This window comes from Macrotis lagotis, chromosome 1 (genome assembly GCF_037893015.1).
Source record: "Macrotis lagotis isolate mMagLag1 chromosome 1, bilby.v1.9.chrom.fasta, whole genome shotgun sequence".
NCBI classification, from domain to species: Eukaryota; Metazoa; Chordata; class Mammalia; order Peramelemorphia; family Peramelidae; genus Macrotis; species Macrotis lagotis.
In genome coordinates, this window is record NC_133658.1 from 346,291,675 (window position 1) to 346,307,460 (window position 15,786).

Below are 15,786 nucleotides of genomic sequence, written 5' to 3' on the forward strand. Positions count from 1 at the left end.
ATCCAATTTATGTGCTTGTCATGTCATCATTTCCCTGATGTCATGATCTTTTTTGGGAAGGAAGGACAGGCATCAGAAGGATCTGATCTAGGGAAGAAGAACCATCACCTCCCTCATTTCTCAACAATGATCTGTTTTCTGTAAATAAGGAATCCTAGAGCTAACTAAATGAATTTCAGGAGAACAAAAACTTGGCCAACTACTGGTCTACTGATACCATAGTATAAGGAGTATTCCCCAGTCCTCTATATTAATGACTCTGAAAAAGCACTAGGTGGCACCAAAACACAAGCATTATAGATTCACAACAGCTCTTTGTTTTTGAGGTGTTTTGTTGGGGTTCCCCCATCTACCATCAAGTCATCCCTTAGTTAATAAGTCTGGGAATCATCTGACCCCTCCATGCTAGCACAGATTCTTTGTCTGTTCATTCCTTTATTCCACAAACGTTGGAAGAACACCGTGTCCAGACATCTAAATTAATTGTGGGTTGTAGAATGTCAATATTTCCCAAGGCATTTTCCCTCTCTAGGTTTTGGTTTCCTCTTTGTAGACCAAGAGGAATCACAGATCTAAAAGGATCTCAAAGTTTGTCTAGACCAACCAACCTCATTTTAGTGGGTGAGAAATTAAGGTTAACCCAAGGTCACAGAAGTAATAAGCCACAGAGCCAGAACTAAATCCTCTGACTCTCAAGCCAATGCCCTTTCCTTTATACTGTGCTGATTAGATGACAAATTTTTTCCACTTCTGCCAGTATATCTTTCCAAGTGCCTTATAGCTTTTAAGGTCCCTCTCAACTCTGGTATTCTATGTTCCAAGATTTCTTTCAGTTTTGGCACTCTATGATTTTAATTATATAGAGGCCACAGTCCCACAGAAGAGCTTAAAGTATAACTGGGCAGACAAGTCTTACTTTAAACAAGCAGAAACCATTTAGAAAGCAAAAAATTAGGAAATTCTAACAATCTAGCAAAAAATATTTTGTCCTTTCAGTGCTGAGAATAATAGGAATCAGAGAGTATTCCTTCAAAGATGGAATTAATGCAGGAAGGGTTCTTGGAGATGAGTCTTGATGTTGGTATTAAAGTGACTGGCATGAATTAATAGAAAGGAATTCATTAAGTTATAGATAATAGAACTTTAGAACTGAGAAGGACCCTTAAGATGATCTGCTTCCATCTTTTACATATCACTGAGGATCAATAAAGGAGATGAAAAACCTAATGTCATCATAAAGAATTAAAAAATGTCATAAGTGAAATGTTAAAACTCAAAGGGATTTTAGAGACATTAGGGACCTCACTTTCTAGATTGGGACACTGGATCTCTGAGAGTTGAAATGACTTATCTAAGGTCAAATGATAGCAGTAGTAGAATAGTAGAACTGAGACTAGAGTCCAGTGTCCTAAGTCAACACACTGAGTCAGTGACAAAGCAAAAGCCAAAATGAAGCCTGAGAAATAGGACATTCCAATAGCCCATGCCCTCTCTCTCTTTCCTTTGACTCATTTGCTGGGGGAGCCAAGACCTCTTCGTTAATTCAAAATACTGTGAAGGAACATGCTAGCTAATCAGCAAGAGCTCATCAATTTTTATATAAACCAGAGTCACTCCTGTGATCTGAGCTCTTTGAATTTCCTAGTTCAACTTCCTAACTTCTGAAATCCTATGGAGTCAATAGGAAATGGGAGGCAAAGGCAAGGGTCAGCTGGAAAGAAAACTAAAGAAGAGCTATTGAAAAGCATTGAAGAGATGGAGAAGATCTCCTTAAGCCATACCTCGTTGTTGACATTACTTTGTAATACTTTCTGGAATTTTTCCTTATATATATTTGTCAGCATACTAGGAGAAAGCACAGAATCTCAAAGTTAGAAAGCATTTTGCTTCATCCCCACTTTAGCAGAAATCTCCCCTCTAGTATCCTGATCAAGTAGCATTCAACATTCCCCTGAGACTCTCAAGAGGAAGTATGACCTGATGCTAGATCTAAGATCATCAAAACCAAGTTCTAATTCTGCCCCCAGCACTTACTACCTGTGTGGTATTGTTCAGTCATTTTGTCATTTGATTCTTCGTGACCTAATTTGAAGATTTCTTGGCAGAGATACTGGAATGATTTGTCATTTCCTTCTCCAGATCATTTTACAGATGGGGAAACTGAGGCAAATAGGGTGAAGTGACTTGTCTGCAGTCACCCAGCTAGTAGATATCTTAAATCAAATTTGAACTCAAGAAGATGAGTCTTCCTAGCTGCACAACTAGATTTGCTGGTGGGCCTGCATTACCTTGCTGTACAACTAACTGTGCGACCTTGAGCAAATGATTTAACCTTCCTGAGTCTATTTCACTATCTGAAGAATAGGGATAATTAAATTCACAATGCTCTATGACAGTAGAGTAATTGGGAAACTCAAATGACGTAATGTTCTTACAATATTTGGGGAAATACATTCTAGTTTGAGCCAGACTGCCATCCAGAATAGAATAATGCATAATTTGTTCACACAATGATCCAATGACTCAACAAATGTTTATAAGGATAGTACATACTGCTCCTCTCCTCTTGCCCTTGCCTTCCTGAAGGGCCTCCCTCCCTTCCTTCCTTCCTTCCTTCCTTCCTTCCCTAATCATTCCTTATCCTCCTCCTTTTCCTCTACTCTTCTCCCTCCTCCTTCTTATTCTCCTATTTTATCTCCTCTTCATCCTCCTCTCCTCCTATTCTATCTCCTTTTTCTCTTTCTCTTCTTCCTTTTTCTTTATAATAAAGACTGACACTTAAGATTTGTAAGTTTAGCACAGTATCTCACAGATTTGTAGGTACCATATAAATTATAGTTATTATTTTTATTTATTTATTATTATTATCATTATCCCCTGAAACTGATCAGATAGAGTCTATGTGAACCCGGATAAGCCCTTTCATTTTACACATGAGGAGACTGAAGCTCAGAGAGGATTATGGAATCAATGCATCGTAATCTAGTCCAAACTCCACTTGCCCATTTTTCAGATTAAAAAAACTGAGATTTAGAAGTGATGTGATTTGCTCAGGGTCACATGGGTAGTAAGTATAAGAGAAGGGGTTTAAAGCAAGATAGAACAAGCTTCTAATTCTTTCCTTTGCATGCACATGTATAGATATCAGTAAGTTCATTGGATGGGGAAAATGTTTTGATAGCTGAACATCAATGTAATTGTTTTTTTTATTTTAAATATTTAAAAATATTCTGAAAATATATTTATAGATTTTACCAGACTGTCAATGATACACAAAAATAAGGTTAAGAACCCCTGGCCTAAAGTGTAAGGGAAGAATAAAATGCAAAGATGAATAAATGTATGGTATGATGAATTCATCAAAGAGATTCATTGATGTGCTACACATGATCTGAAAGAGGTCATTTTTGACTGAAGGGTAGAAAGAGAAGCCTGTGTCAAGGAAGGCTCCATGAAGGATGGGGTATGCAAACGGTCCTTGAATAAGGTAGAAAAGGAGAGTAGGAGTGCATTCAAGGTCTTCCATTTCCCTCAAGTAAAAGAAAAGACAAAGAGATTTGGGAGAGTAATAGGTATTTATTAGGGGGAGGGGGAGAGGTTTAGAATAGATCTTTTTTTGGGTTAGTGTGCAAAGCATATGGGGGTGGGGAAGAGTAGAATGATATGAAATCAATCTAAAGAGATGAGGGAGGGTGCCAGATTTTGGAGACCTTTTACTATCAGACTATGGAGCTTAAAAACAATAAAGAGTCACTGAAAATTTCTTACCAGAAGGATTACATAACCAGAAGAAAGATTAATCTGTCAGCAGTATAAGGAATGAAATTAATAGAAAGAGTAATGACAGACTTATTGAGAAGAAATTAGAACAATGTCAACAGCAAAGTCAAATGAGGATTTTGAATGAAGGTGATGGCTACAGGAATAAAAAGGAGATGTAGGTAAGGGATGCTGACGGGATGGAATTAAAAGCATGAGTGAATGAAGGATGTAAGGGGGAAATGGGAAGGGCAGAATCAAAGATAATCTCAAGGTTATAAACACAGGAGCCAGTTGTTATAGGAAAATAGTATAAGAATGAACCAACAAGAAGCATATAAACATACCTTTGGTTGACGGCAGTAAATATATGAATGTTGCGGATATGGACGAGGCAAGTCGACACTGAAACGGTGATCTGGTGTTTATTGTTCTTTCCTATATTAAAGGTGGTTGTGATGGAGATATTATCCAACCTCAGGTCAAAAGGGATATGATTTTTGCTGGTGAAAAAACAATCCTAAGTTTATAACCCAACCAGGATTTCTCTTTCTCTTATTTCATATATTGCCTATGGCTCAAATTCATAGTTTGATAGATTTAGAACAGAAAGGGACCATACTCACTCATTCATTTTATATATGAGGAAGCTGGGACCTAGAGGCTGAGACTAAGTCATCATTTATCAAGGCAAGGCCTTGGACTCAGCTCTGACTCTGAATCTAGAACTTTTTTCAGTTTTCTACTTAACCCTCAGCAAAGCAGTCATTTGTGTCATAAGTAATAAAATGCCCTACCCTTTGGAATTGCCCTAGTCCTCACACTCCTCAAAGGAGACTTCATTCACTGGTAATTTCAATTTGGATTTTGAATCTATGGATCAAATTCCTGAGTTTCTCTCCTCAGTCACTGTTTAATAAAATTTAAATCAGTAATATCAAGGATAAGATAGTCCTTAACTAAGCTGTAGAAATTCTAGTGATGATGATCACTGAGTGAACTTGAGTAAGTCAGAGCTAACCCCCCCTCTAGTTTTCTTCCCCCTTATGCTCCCTAACAGATTCTGTTCTAAGTACTCTGAGATCCAATAATACTGGCAATCTCATTTTACTACTCATATCCCTTTATTTTCACTAATTGTCTCCAGGCCTAGAATTCTTTTTACCCTCATCTCTGCCTCCAGGCTTCCCTGGTTTCTCTGATTCCCCTTTTTCTCCACCCTCTCAAATTTCCCTATACCCCTTTGTCTTACTCTCCTTTGTCTCTATTCCTCTAAGCCCTTTGGTCATACTTATTTGCTTCTAGACCATATCTTCTCCCTTAAAGACCTGTCAATCTCTTAAGAAAAGGAACTGACATTGTTCTTTCCTCTTTGCATCCCTAATGCCTACACAGAACTCTACATCTGGCAGAACCTTCACAAATATTTGTGGAATTGCCTACCTCATAGAGTTATTATGAAGGTCATATGCAAGATTAGATGGGAAATTAACTTTGAAAAGTTATCAATACAAGTTTATTACTGAGGAAAAAGAAAGAGTAGAATTTGAAACACAGAAGCAGGATCAAGGAATTATGGCTGCAGTCAAGGAAGAATCTCAAAGATCCCAAACAAACAACTTACACGGGCTTATGGTCACTCCATTTTCCATTGATGAGGATCAGTCCTTGGGTGATGGAATACTTAAGTTTTCCCTGAAATGGACTAAGAAGGAACTTTTCCCACAGGACCTTACTGATCATCATACTGCAAGACAAAACAGAAGAGAAGAGGCTCTTTGAGTTCATAAAAGCCTCCACAGGTGGACCCTTAGCACAGTGTCTGATACATAGTCAGTATTTCACAAATACTTGCTTACTCAACATTGCAAAAGGCAAAACAGAGTCTGCATAGAATAGTGGAAAGATACTGGTTCCAGAGGCAGAAGACCTAGGTTCAAATTCTAGCTCTGCCCTCACTTTCTGTGTCATTTCAGTCAAAACCTTTCATTTCTCTGGATTTCAGGTCCCTCATGCATAAAACGGAGAAGGGGGGAGTGACCTAGATGAGCTCAAAGTCTCTAACAGTTAGTTGTCCTTCATTCTAGAAGAGGACCAAAACATTGGAATCAAGGTATAGTATATCTGAGTATACCTGATCAGACCAATCAGAACTCAGAGGTTCTACCACAGGTCAAGCACAAATAGAACATATAAACATTTGGGGTGGTCGGTTTGATTGCCTACAAATTTAGGATTGATTCAGAGCTACAAGGACAATCAGCGGCCTTCTAGCCCAGTAATGTTAGTAGAAACAAGCTACCACACTTTATTATTACACTGTCCTACTGTATTTTAATTTATTATGTTAAGCATTTTCTAATTACACTTTAAACTGATTCAAGAGGCTCTCATCTAGCCCAAATTCCTCATTGAATTGATGGAGACCTGAGGCCCAGAGAAGGAAAGGACAACATAGATCAGAAGGAAGAGAACAAGATCTCAAATCCAAGTCTTTTGATTCCTGATTCAGGAATCACAATTCTCAACTTATCTCCCAGAAAAGCAGTCATTTGTGTCATATGTAACAAAATGCCCTACCCTTTGGAATTGCCCTACTCCCCACACTCCCTGGAAGAGACTTCATTATTGTTCGAACAATATCACTTTGTTATGAGGTTATTCATCCATTATAGCCAGCTATTTACTTTCACAGTTGCAAGTCAGTCCGATGTAGTGGAGAGATCTCCAGTTTTTACAACAATTTGCTATCTATCACTTGACATTCTCCCCTCTTTCTCAAATGTCCTCCCTACTCCTTTTCCACCTCTTGCTGAGGGCATGATATTCAGTACAATATTACTTCAGTTTCTGGAAATGGCCTGATAATGGATTACTTGCCTGATGGTTTTCCCCACCATTCCTATCCATTCCAGACCAAACTTTTCTTTCTTGGGTCCCCACTCCCCTCTTTGTGTTAGCTATCCTTATTAGAATTTAACTAACCAGGGGCAACTAGATGATGCAGTGGATAGAGCCTGGGTCCTGGAGTCAGGAGAACCTGCGTTCAAATCCTAATTCAGACACTTAATAATTATCTAGCTATGTGATCTTGGGTAAGTCACTTAACCCCACTGCCTTGCAAAAAAAACAAAAAACAAAACAAAACAAAAAAGAATATTCCTGTCCAGAGGGTGGGAACTTTGTGCTTCCAGTACTTAACACTGTGGAAATTGGTACTCAAGAAAAATATTTTCATTCACACATTCATTCTTCCATTCATAGGAACATTCAGAGTTATGAAAGCTATCCCAGAATTCACAGAGAGGCTCTCAAACACACAGCATTTGTCTGCTTCTACCACTTTAGTTGAGTTTTCTTCTGTACTTCTTTTAAGTTTCAAATTGCCTTCCCACCAATAGCCAGATTATTGTGTACTCTCCTTATTTTATGATCACTGAGGTCTAGAAAAAGGTAGGACCTTGTCCAAAAACTCACAAGGAATCAGTGATGACTCTGGCACTAAAAACTCAAGTTTCCTGCCCTTTGCCCCCAGACCATCAGTAATTTAAGCAGCAATGTGGTGAAATAAAGGCAACGTTGGAGTGAAAATCAAGAGATTGGTTCTAATCCAGTCACTAAATTTCTACATGACCTTGGAGACAAAACCTGTGGAAACTCAGTCACAGATAGCCTCTTGAAAGGAATTCTTTAAAATAATTTTGAAAGGATACAGGTTTAGCCATCAGGAATTGTTTAAAGGTAAAAGATTTTTAAAAAAATTTTGAGGGGGCTGCTAGGTGGCAGTGGATAAAGCACTAGCCCTGGAGTCAGGAGTATCTGGGTTCAAATCCGGTCTCAAACACTTAATTACCTTGCTGTGTGGCCTTTGGGCAAACCACTTAACCCCATTTGCCTTGCAAAAACCTAAAAAAAAAAATTAAAAAATATTTTGAGGTCTTCCTAACTCTTTTAGGTTGGTTCGAATTACAGTAGCCAATCATAGCCTGATTCCAACTGGAATCTTAATCCTATTCCCTTTTCTGAACTGAACCTCTTTCTGCTCCTCCTGGTAGCTCTCCCATCCTGGAGATTTACCATATTGGCACTAGTCTGAGTGTGGACACCTTATTTCCTTTAGCACTACTACAGCTCAGAACTTTCAGTTTTAAGCAATTCACCATCTTCAGTCCACCTAACAGCAGGGACTATAGGAGTATGCCATCATATTTGGCTAAAGAGAACTTTTAAACCTTGATTTAGAGTCTCTGCAAGCTCTTAATTATGTGACTTCATGTTTTGCATTGCAAAAGAAGTTGACCCCTAGAGGACAAGATTTGGAAACTAAATGACTCTTCTAATAGAGAGAAAGCAGTTGAGGGATATGTCTCTCACTAATAGAACTAGAGCTTAATTAAGGATCTATAAATTAAAAGATGGGCAACTAGGTGGATCAGTAGGTAAAGTATGAGTAGACTCATCTTCCTGAGTTCAATTCTGGCTTCAGACATTCACTAGCTGTGTGTCTTAATCCTATTTACATCAGTTCCTCATTTGTAAAATGAGCTGGAGAAGAAGTGCCTAACCATTCCAGTATCTTTTCCAAGAAAAACCTAAAAGATTCATGAAGAGTCAGACAAGACTGAAACGATCAAACAATAACAAAGTTAAAAGGGAAAAAAAAGTTAGACCTTTCTCTAAGTAACACCTCAGTTAATCATTCTAAATGAAGTCAAAAGGTGGCAGTAGAGAGAGGTTTTGTAACCATGTGTCCCTTAGCAGCCCGGATAGGAACAGAGCATTGCTCAACAATGACCACATAAGACCAGCAGGGACCAACACTTGGCAGCCACTCTTTGCCACATCAATCAAAAGCAGCAAAATGACATCTACAGAAGACATCAGCAGCCAGTCTGCAGCTTCAGAGTCACACACGTTTCTTATGTGTGGGTTCCTCCCCACATGTTGCTTGGCCACATGAGCTCTCTGTGTGTGGGCTTCTCCATACCTCTCCCCAGGCATATCCACTCCTCCCTCGGTAAATATGTCTATCTGTAGGTGACTATGCTCCAGAATTAAGAGGAAAGGTTCTGTTTACTATGATATTTTATTAAATGCCTTTGCTTTGAATAATATCCACTATGTGACTAATAAAAGCAAAGATATTGTGGAAAGTGGGGGGGGGGGGACTTATGGCTTAAGGTTTTGAGTAGATTTAGACTCAAAGAATGGCTTGAACTTGTGAAGGAAGAATTACAAGTGGAGAGGGCATTCCCAATTCCTACATTCATATGCTATGACCCCGGGATTCTAAGATTCTTTGGCTCTAATGTCAGAGAGCCTCAGCTAATGTAGTCAGAGAAGCCAAAGAATTTAACCATAAAACATAATGGAGGTATTTAACTGTAAAATATGCCTCTGTGCCCTGATTCTATTATAAGATGTAAACTCCTCTCTGGGTCAAAAGAGAACAGAGCAACTGGCTCAATAAGTAAATTAGCCATACCCCTGGGGAGGGGTTTTAAATAGTTCAATCCCAAGTGAATTTCAACAGCTTTTGAATCTGAAAATTGAGGTATTGGGACCTGGTTACTATCTAAAGAAAAGAATCCTGAACAAATGGAGAATGGAATTTCTTCCTTCCTATGACCAACATTAGCATTGTTGCATTGAAGGGGAAGTGATCCAAAGTTGGCATGGTGAACAGATACTCAGAAACCTGTGCCTTCAGAGACATACTCTCCAGAAAGACAGGGAGCCCATGAGACTCACCCAAGGGAGAAAGTAGCTTTAAGGAGCTGTCCCTGGCAATTGAGAGTCAAACTAGGCAATTCTTTTCAATGATCCAAAGAATTTGAAGGAATACTCATCAGTTGAGAAATGTATGAACAAGTTTGGTATTTAAGGAGGTAGAATACTATTGTGCTGCAAGAAATGATGAAAGGATGGTTTCAGAGAAACAAACAAGATCTAGGAAGATGAATAAATTGATACAAAGTAAAGTAAGCAAAATAATTTATGCAATAACAATATTTCTGACAACTTTCAAAGACTTAGATATTCTGATCATTACAATAACCAATCATAAACTCAAAAGACTCTTAATGAGACATGCTATCCATTTTCCTATAGAGAGCTGTTGGACTCAGAATGCAAATTGAAGCTTCTTTTTTTTGTTTCTTTTTATTTTTTTAAATGGCTAATGTGGAATCTGTATAATTGCTTGACTAAATATATTTGTAATAGGTTTTGTTTTTCTTGACTTTTCTGGGGTAGGGCATGGAGAGATGGGAGAGAAAGAATTCAGAGCTGATAATAAAATAAAATTCATTTTAAAAAGGTTTGGGAAGGAATAGATAGATCTTGGGAACTCAGTGTAAGAACTCTATAAAGAGAAGGACTTCCAGACCCTCAGGCATCTTTGACACATATGTATACTACATGTATACCTCATTACCATTGTAATCTGAATATGAATCCATGGGAGAATACTTCCCACATTTATGTGGGGAGTATTTTGCAGCCACTGTTCTTGTTATACCATCTCACAAATGCTTTTCCTAAGAGTTAATTGAATATATTGATTAGTGTGATCTTGGGAAGTACATGAACTCATGCTCTAGAATGTTAGGAACACAACTTGAGGTAGCAGCTATGCTCTGGGGACAGAGCATGAGTTTAAGAGCAGTTTGGAAGAGTGATCCTGTAGGGGTACTTACCTAAAATTCCATGATTCTACAATTATAGAATTCTGTGGATCAAGTATGCTAAGATTCTCTGGATGTAAGATTCCATGAAAGAAAGGCGAAGATTCCAAGGATTGAGATTGACCTCACCTGATGAATTCATAATTCTCTATTTGCAGATGTTTTGGCAAAGGGATCTTCATCATCTCATTCTGTAGTAAGTATGATACTTTCTTTGAAACTGAAAGAATAAAAAGCAGGGGAAGTTCATCATCATGACATTCCCATGAAGCATGTGTGAGTAGGTTGGAATATGTGATTGTTCATTCTGAAAGTGAATCAAAATGTATTCTCACAACCAGCTTTCAAACATACAGAGAAAACTTCTAAATATTGTAAACTATATGATTCAAAGGACTCCTGCCCCAAATATCTACTGGTATAATAGAGAGAGTAAGGACTTTGCAATAATGGAGCTTGGATTTAAATCCTGCCTTTGGCACTTAGTACCTGTTTGACTAATTAATTGAACCTCCCTTGTACTCATTTTCTGTAACTATAAACTGAGGAAATTTGACTAGATGCCTTTCTGCTGTTATTCAGTTATTCACTCATGATCCTATGGACCAAACTGTTCATGAGGTTTTCTTGACAAAGATACTGGAGTGGATTAAGGCAAATAGAGGCTAAGTGACTTGCCCAGGGGTCATACAACTAGCTAGTGAGTTTCTGAGGTTGGATTTGAACTCTGGTCTTTCTGATTGCAGGCCCAGCCCTCTTTCCAGTTAGTTGTCCCTTGAAGTCCCTTCTAGCTCCACTTATAGGAATATCTGGTTTTAGGCATTGACAGGCTATATTCAAATGTACATATGCTACCTCAGAGGGATGGCATATTAAGATGTTATCACCCATCAGCATCTTAGCATGAATTAATATAGTTGCTTAACTTCACTCTTTTAATGAGAGATGATCTGAGGACCAAGGCAAACACGGATGACAAGGTGGTGATCCAGGAGGAATAGGAGGGAAGACAGAAACCCTACTGGGACCCTGCAAGAGAGAAGTTGCTCCCTTGCTCTACTTCCATATTTCTTGAGCACAGGCTCTGAGGTTAGGGAATAAAAAGTATCTTGACCTTTTATAATGAACTAATTATTCAGTAGAGACCAATTATAAATGATTAAATCTTGTAATGCTTCTAAAAAATGAGTGCTTCTAAGCATAGAGAAAGATACAACATAATAAGAATTGAATTGGTTCTCTTACGGATTGGTAAAGATGATCTTTACATGGAAATTTAATTAGGAATAATCAATTCCTGGAACAGAAGTATGGGGAGGAAGCATTTAAATAGTTCTAATGTGTCACTGTGCTGTCTCTTGATATAAGCTCCCATCAATCATAGAGATTAACTCTCTGTAGGAATCTGAGTAAATTGTTTCCCTTTTATAGATCTTCATTTCCTCTGTACCAAGACGGGTTGGGCTCTCTAAAACTCTTTTCAACTCTGAAGTTCTGTGTTCTGAAGCCCCTGTAGTTCTGACATTCTATGAATTTATGAGTCTGTGGCTATTAGGGGAAGGCGAATAAGAAGCAGAGCTATTCATCAATGAAACTTCATCCTGTTTGAAACCCCTAACTTCCTATCCTGACTCATGGTATTATACTCTAGGAGACAAAATGCCTAAGTTTAAATCCCTCCCCCTCTATGTAGCCCTCCTGGTTTCCCCCAGCCCACTGAGGACACTTCTCTCCTTTATATTCCTGCTTTATTTACTGCCTGCCCTTTCCTTCAGTCATGTACTTACCTAGAATATCAAATTTAGGAAGGGAATTTAGAAGTCATCTAATCCAGGTCCTCATTTGATTAATGAAGAAACAAGTCCAGAAAAGAGAGCCAACAGGTCTATAGTAATAAGTAATTTAACCTGTTGTAAGCATCTCTCTAAATTATAAAATCCAATCTGGAGAAGTAGAACTTACTTCAACTGAAAGTACCCTTTACCAATGAAATCACAGACCCAGTGCCCATTCTTATTCCCAGCTTTCACAACATCATCTAGGATGCTCCTCCACAATATATTTCCTCCCCTTCTGACATTTCTTATACTATTGCATCTATTATTTAATCTTCAAATCAATAATTAACTTTTTGTTACTTCCTTCTCCTTTTTTTGAACTAGATTTTAAAGTCAAATTCTTTGAGGTCAGGACTCCAGCTCTTATACTTCTTTGAATCCCCTCTTCTGATATTAAGCACAGAGCCTTGTACCTTATACACAATGACATAATTAATTCAATCAACAACGATTTAATGAAAAACCACTACACACAGAGTTCTGTACTAGATGCTGGGGGGGGGGGTAAGACTGAGGGGGAGTTATAGAGATCCACTCCCATAGCTCTTAGCAGAGGGTATTCAGTAAAGACTGATAACCAAAGATCAAGTCTCTGTCAGACTCAGTGGATGAAGGACCTTAAAGGTTCTTGTACAAGGGAACCACTGCTGGTAGGGATGTTTCTTTCCCTTAAGGGGGTGTACAGGGAGCCACTGATGTGAGGGATGTCCCTTTCCCTTAAGAACCAGGGTAAGAATTCAGGCAACTGGACCCCAAATTTTGTTTCTAAGAAAAGTCCTGCACTCCTATTGCCATTCCCAGACAGCATGTAGATTCATTCATTCATCAACTGTTAAACCTAGAAGAGGCTATCAGAGTGTCAAAGCAGAGGAAAGCTCTTAGAGAACATCCTGTACAGTTTCTTCTTTGTGCATAGGAGGAAACTGAGACTCAGAGAAGCACTCCAAATTTACAATAAGGAGTTAAAGCTGCCAGGCATATGCTAGGCCCTGAGCACATAAGAACAAAAATAAGAAAGTCCCTGCCCTCAAGAAGCTTATATTTTATGAAACATGCATATATTAAAATTTATGCAAAATAATTTCAAGACCATTTCAGAGTGAGCAGCTGGGGAAAAGGGGAAAAGAGCAATTAGGAAAGAATATCATGTAGGAGATGGAATTTGAGTTGTAGGGAATCAAGGATTCTAATACACAAAGATGAGGAGGGCAAGAGTATATTCCATGCACAAGGAGGAGTCTGTAAAGGCAGAGGGAGAAGTAAGGATTTCCTATGGGGAAATAGCTTTAAGGCCAGCTAAGCTAAACTCTAGAATGAGTAAAGCAATGAATAATCATTCTGGAAATGTCCTCTAGATCCACATTGTTGCTGGCAAACAAGTTTTCCTTTTATTTTATCCTAGTGACAAAAGGAAACCACTGGAGTTTATTTAGTAGATTAATATATTGACAACTAGGTGATAAACCTGAGTTCAGATCCATGTGACCTTGGACAAATCACTCGTCCTTAGTTTCCTCAACTATAAAAAGTAGCACCTACTTTGAAAGGCTGTTGTAAGGATAACATAAGATAATGTTTGCAAAGTGTTTACTTAACACAGAAGATACCATGTAAATGCTACTTATTATTAACATTAGTGGTGGGAAATGGTCAGACTTGTTTGGGGATATTACTTGGGCAACTCTTCAGAGGATAAATGGAAGAGGGGAGGGATTAATTAGAAAGTTATAATCCCCAAAATGAGGAAATTAATGAGTGTAGAGAGGGGTTCAGATTCAAAAGATGAAGAAGTAGAATTGATTCAATTTGTCAACTGATTGGTGCTGCAGGATAAAAGTAAAAGGAGACTTTGAGGATGGGATAGCCATGCCTTCACCAGAAAGAGGGAAGTTTGGAAGAGGTGTGGAATTTTTTAGTGAAAGGAAATGAGTCCTGTTGTGGACAAGTTGAGTCTAAGCTAGGGGACTTCTAACTGGAAATGACAAAAAAAGTACATGGTGATAGACTGAAGGACAGGGGAGACACTGGAATTGGATCATTAGAACATTGATGGGATATCATCTATATAGATATGGATCTGGACACTGGTCTGAACCAATGGGGTTTGATGATTTTAGCTAGGGAGAGAGAATAGAGAGAAAAGAGGGCCCAGGACAAGGCCATGGGGTACACCTTCAGTTAAAGGAGGAAATTTGAATGATGATCCAGTAAAGAAGTTAGAGGAGTGGTCAGACAAGTAGAAGGAAAACAAGAGAGAGTAAGCTTTTATTGAATTGTCTCAATTTATAGTACTTCTTAAAATTACCCTGTTTATGTGGTACATATATAAATTTTGAGGAAGAGAACTCTAATTCAGATCCAAATTTTGGTACTTATTGTCTGTGTAAATTTTTGAGAAATAATTTAATTTAGTTTAATCACTGAGAAATAAATGGGTTGGAATAATTCATTTCCTAGATAATTTCTAGTTCTAAATAGTCTATTCCTCATAGCAAGCAATCTTCATGATTAGTACCCAAGTGTCTTGACTCTCAGTACACATTTTTTTCTAAAACACAGGATTGTTTCATACTTTTACCTAGGACCAACTCTCTTTTATTTTGGGAACCTCAAAGGGCCCCAAAAAGATGAGAGACAGAGACAGAGACAGAGGTAGACAGACAGAGACAGAATCAGAGAGCTAGAGAGTCAGTGATTGAAAGACAGAAACAGGGACAGAAAGACAGACAGACAGACAGACAGAGAATGTTACCTGTCTCTTACCATAGTCTAGGCCTTTCTGGGTGATCCTCACCACCACACCTGGCAGCTCATTCCCCTCCAGAGCTATTCCCATTGCCACCATCAGCATCAGCCTGACCCACATCTTTGAAGGCATCCTGATTTTGGGATGTCCTTGTGTGGTTGGGGTGTCCTGCAGTAGTGTATACTGGCTCAGACACCCTTTCCAGGACTGTCATCTGAGAGTGAGCAGTGCCTTTATAGCCAAGCAATAATGGACAGTGGGGGGGGGGGGGGGAGGGAGAAAGAATTCTAAACAATGAAAAAAAAAGAGGAAGAGACTTGGAAATTTCTCCAAGTCTCTCATTAAAGAGAAAGGTTTAATCATTAACACAAAATCCACACCTGGGGAAGCCACAAGTCAGGTTTTGATTTCTTAGAGTCTGGATACTGGATTGACAATATGACATCACCTTTCAATAGGGTTTAATCTAAGGAGACTGGGAGAGACGTCAAGGTTCATTTCCTGCCCTCCTCAGCATCATTATTAGGAACTAAATATATGATGGTAGAACTGAATTTTCCCCTGGCACTTAACTCCCTCTCTCCTCAAAAACCTCACCTCCACCCTTTGTACAGAGCATCCCTGGTCCTATACTTGACCCCCATCATGAAACATAAAATCTCCAAGCTGAAAGGGATCTTGGAACAGAGCAGAAAAATGCTAGATCTGAAAGTTTGAAAATCACCTCTCTCCAGAACTATTGCAATAGCCTCTTTAT

General features: G+C 38.6%; 1 protein-coding gene across 1 annotated transcript in view; it reads right to left on the reverse strand.

Annotated features, from left to right (window-relative positions):
- LOC141498670 (bactericidal permeability-increasing protein-like) overlaps positions 1–15,161 on the reverse strand; it is a 31,556-nt gene extending 16,395 nt beyond the window's left edge. The window contains exons 1-5 of the mRNA XM_074201860.1: positions 15,047–15,161; positions 10,575–10,665; positions 5,384–5,506; positions 4,107–4,262; positions 1,782–1,845 (exon numbers count right to left, since the gene is read on the reverse strand). Coding sequence (XP_074057961.1) covers positions 1,782–1,845; positions 4,107–4,262; positions 5,384–5,506; positions 10,575–10,665; positions 15,047–15,161 — 549 coding nt within the window. The remainder of the gene's footprint in view (positions 1–1,781; positions 1,846–4,106; positions 4,263–5,383; positions 5,507–10,574; positions 10,666–15,046) is intronic.
- Between the last annotated feature and the right edge of the window lie 625 nt (positions 15,162–15,786).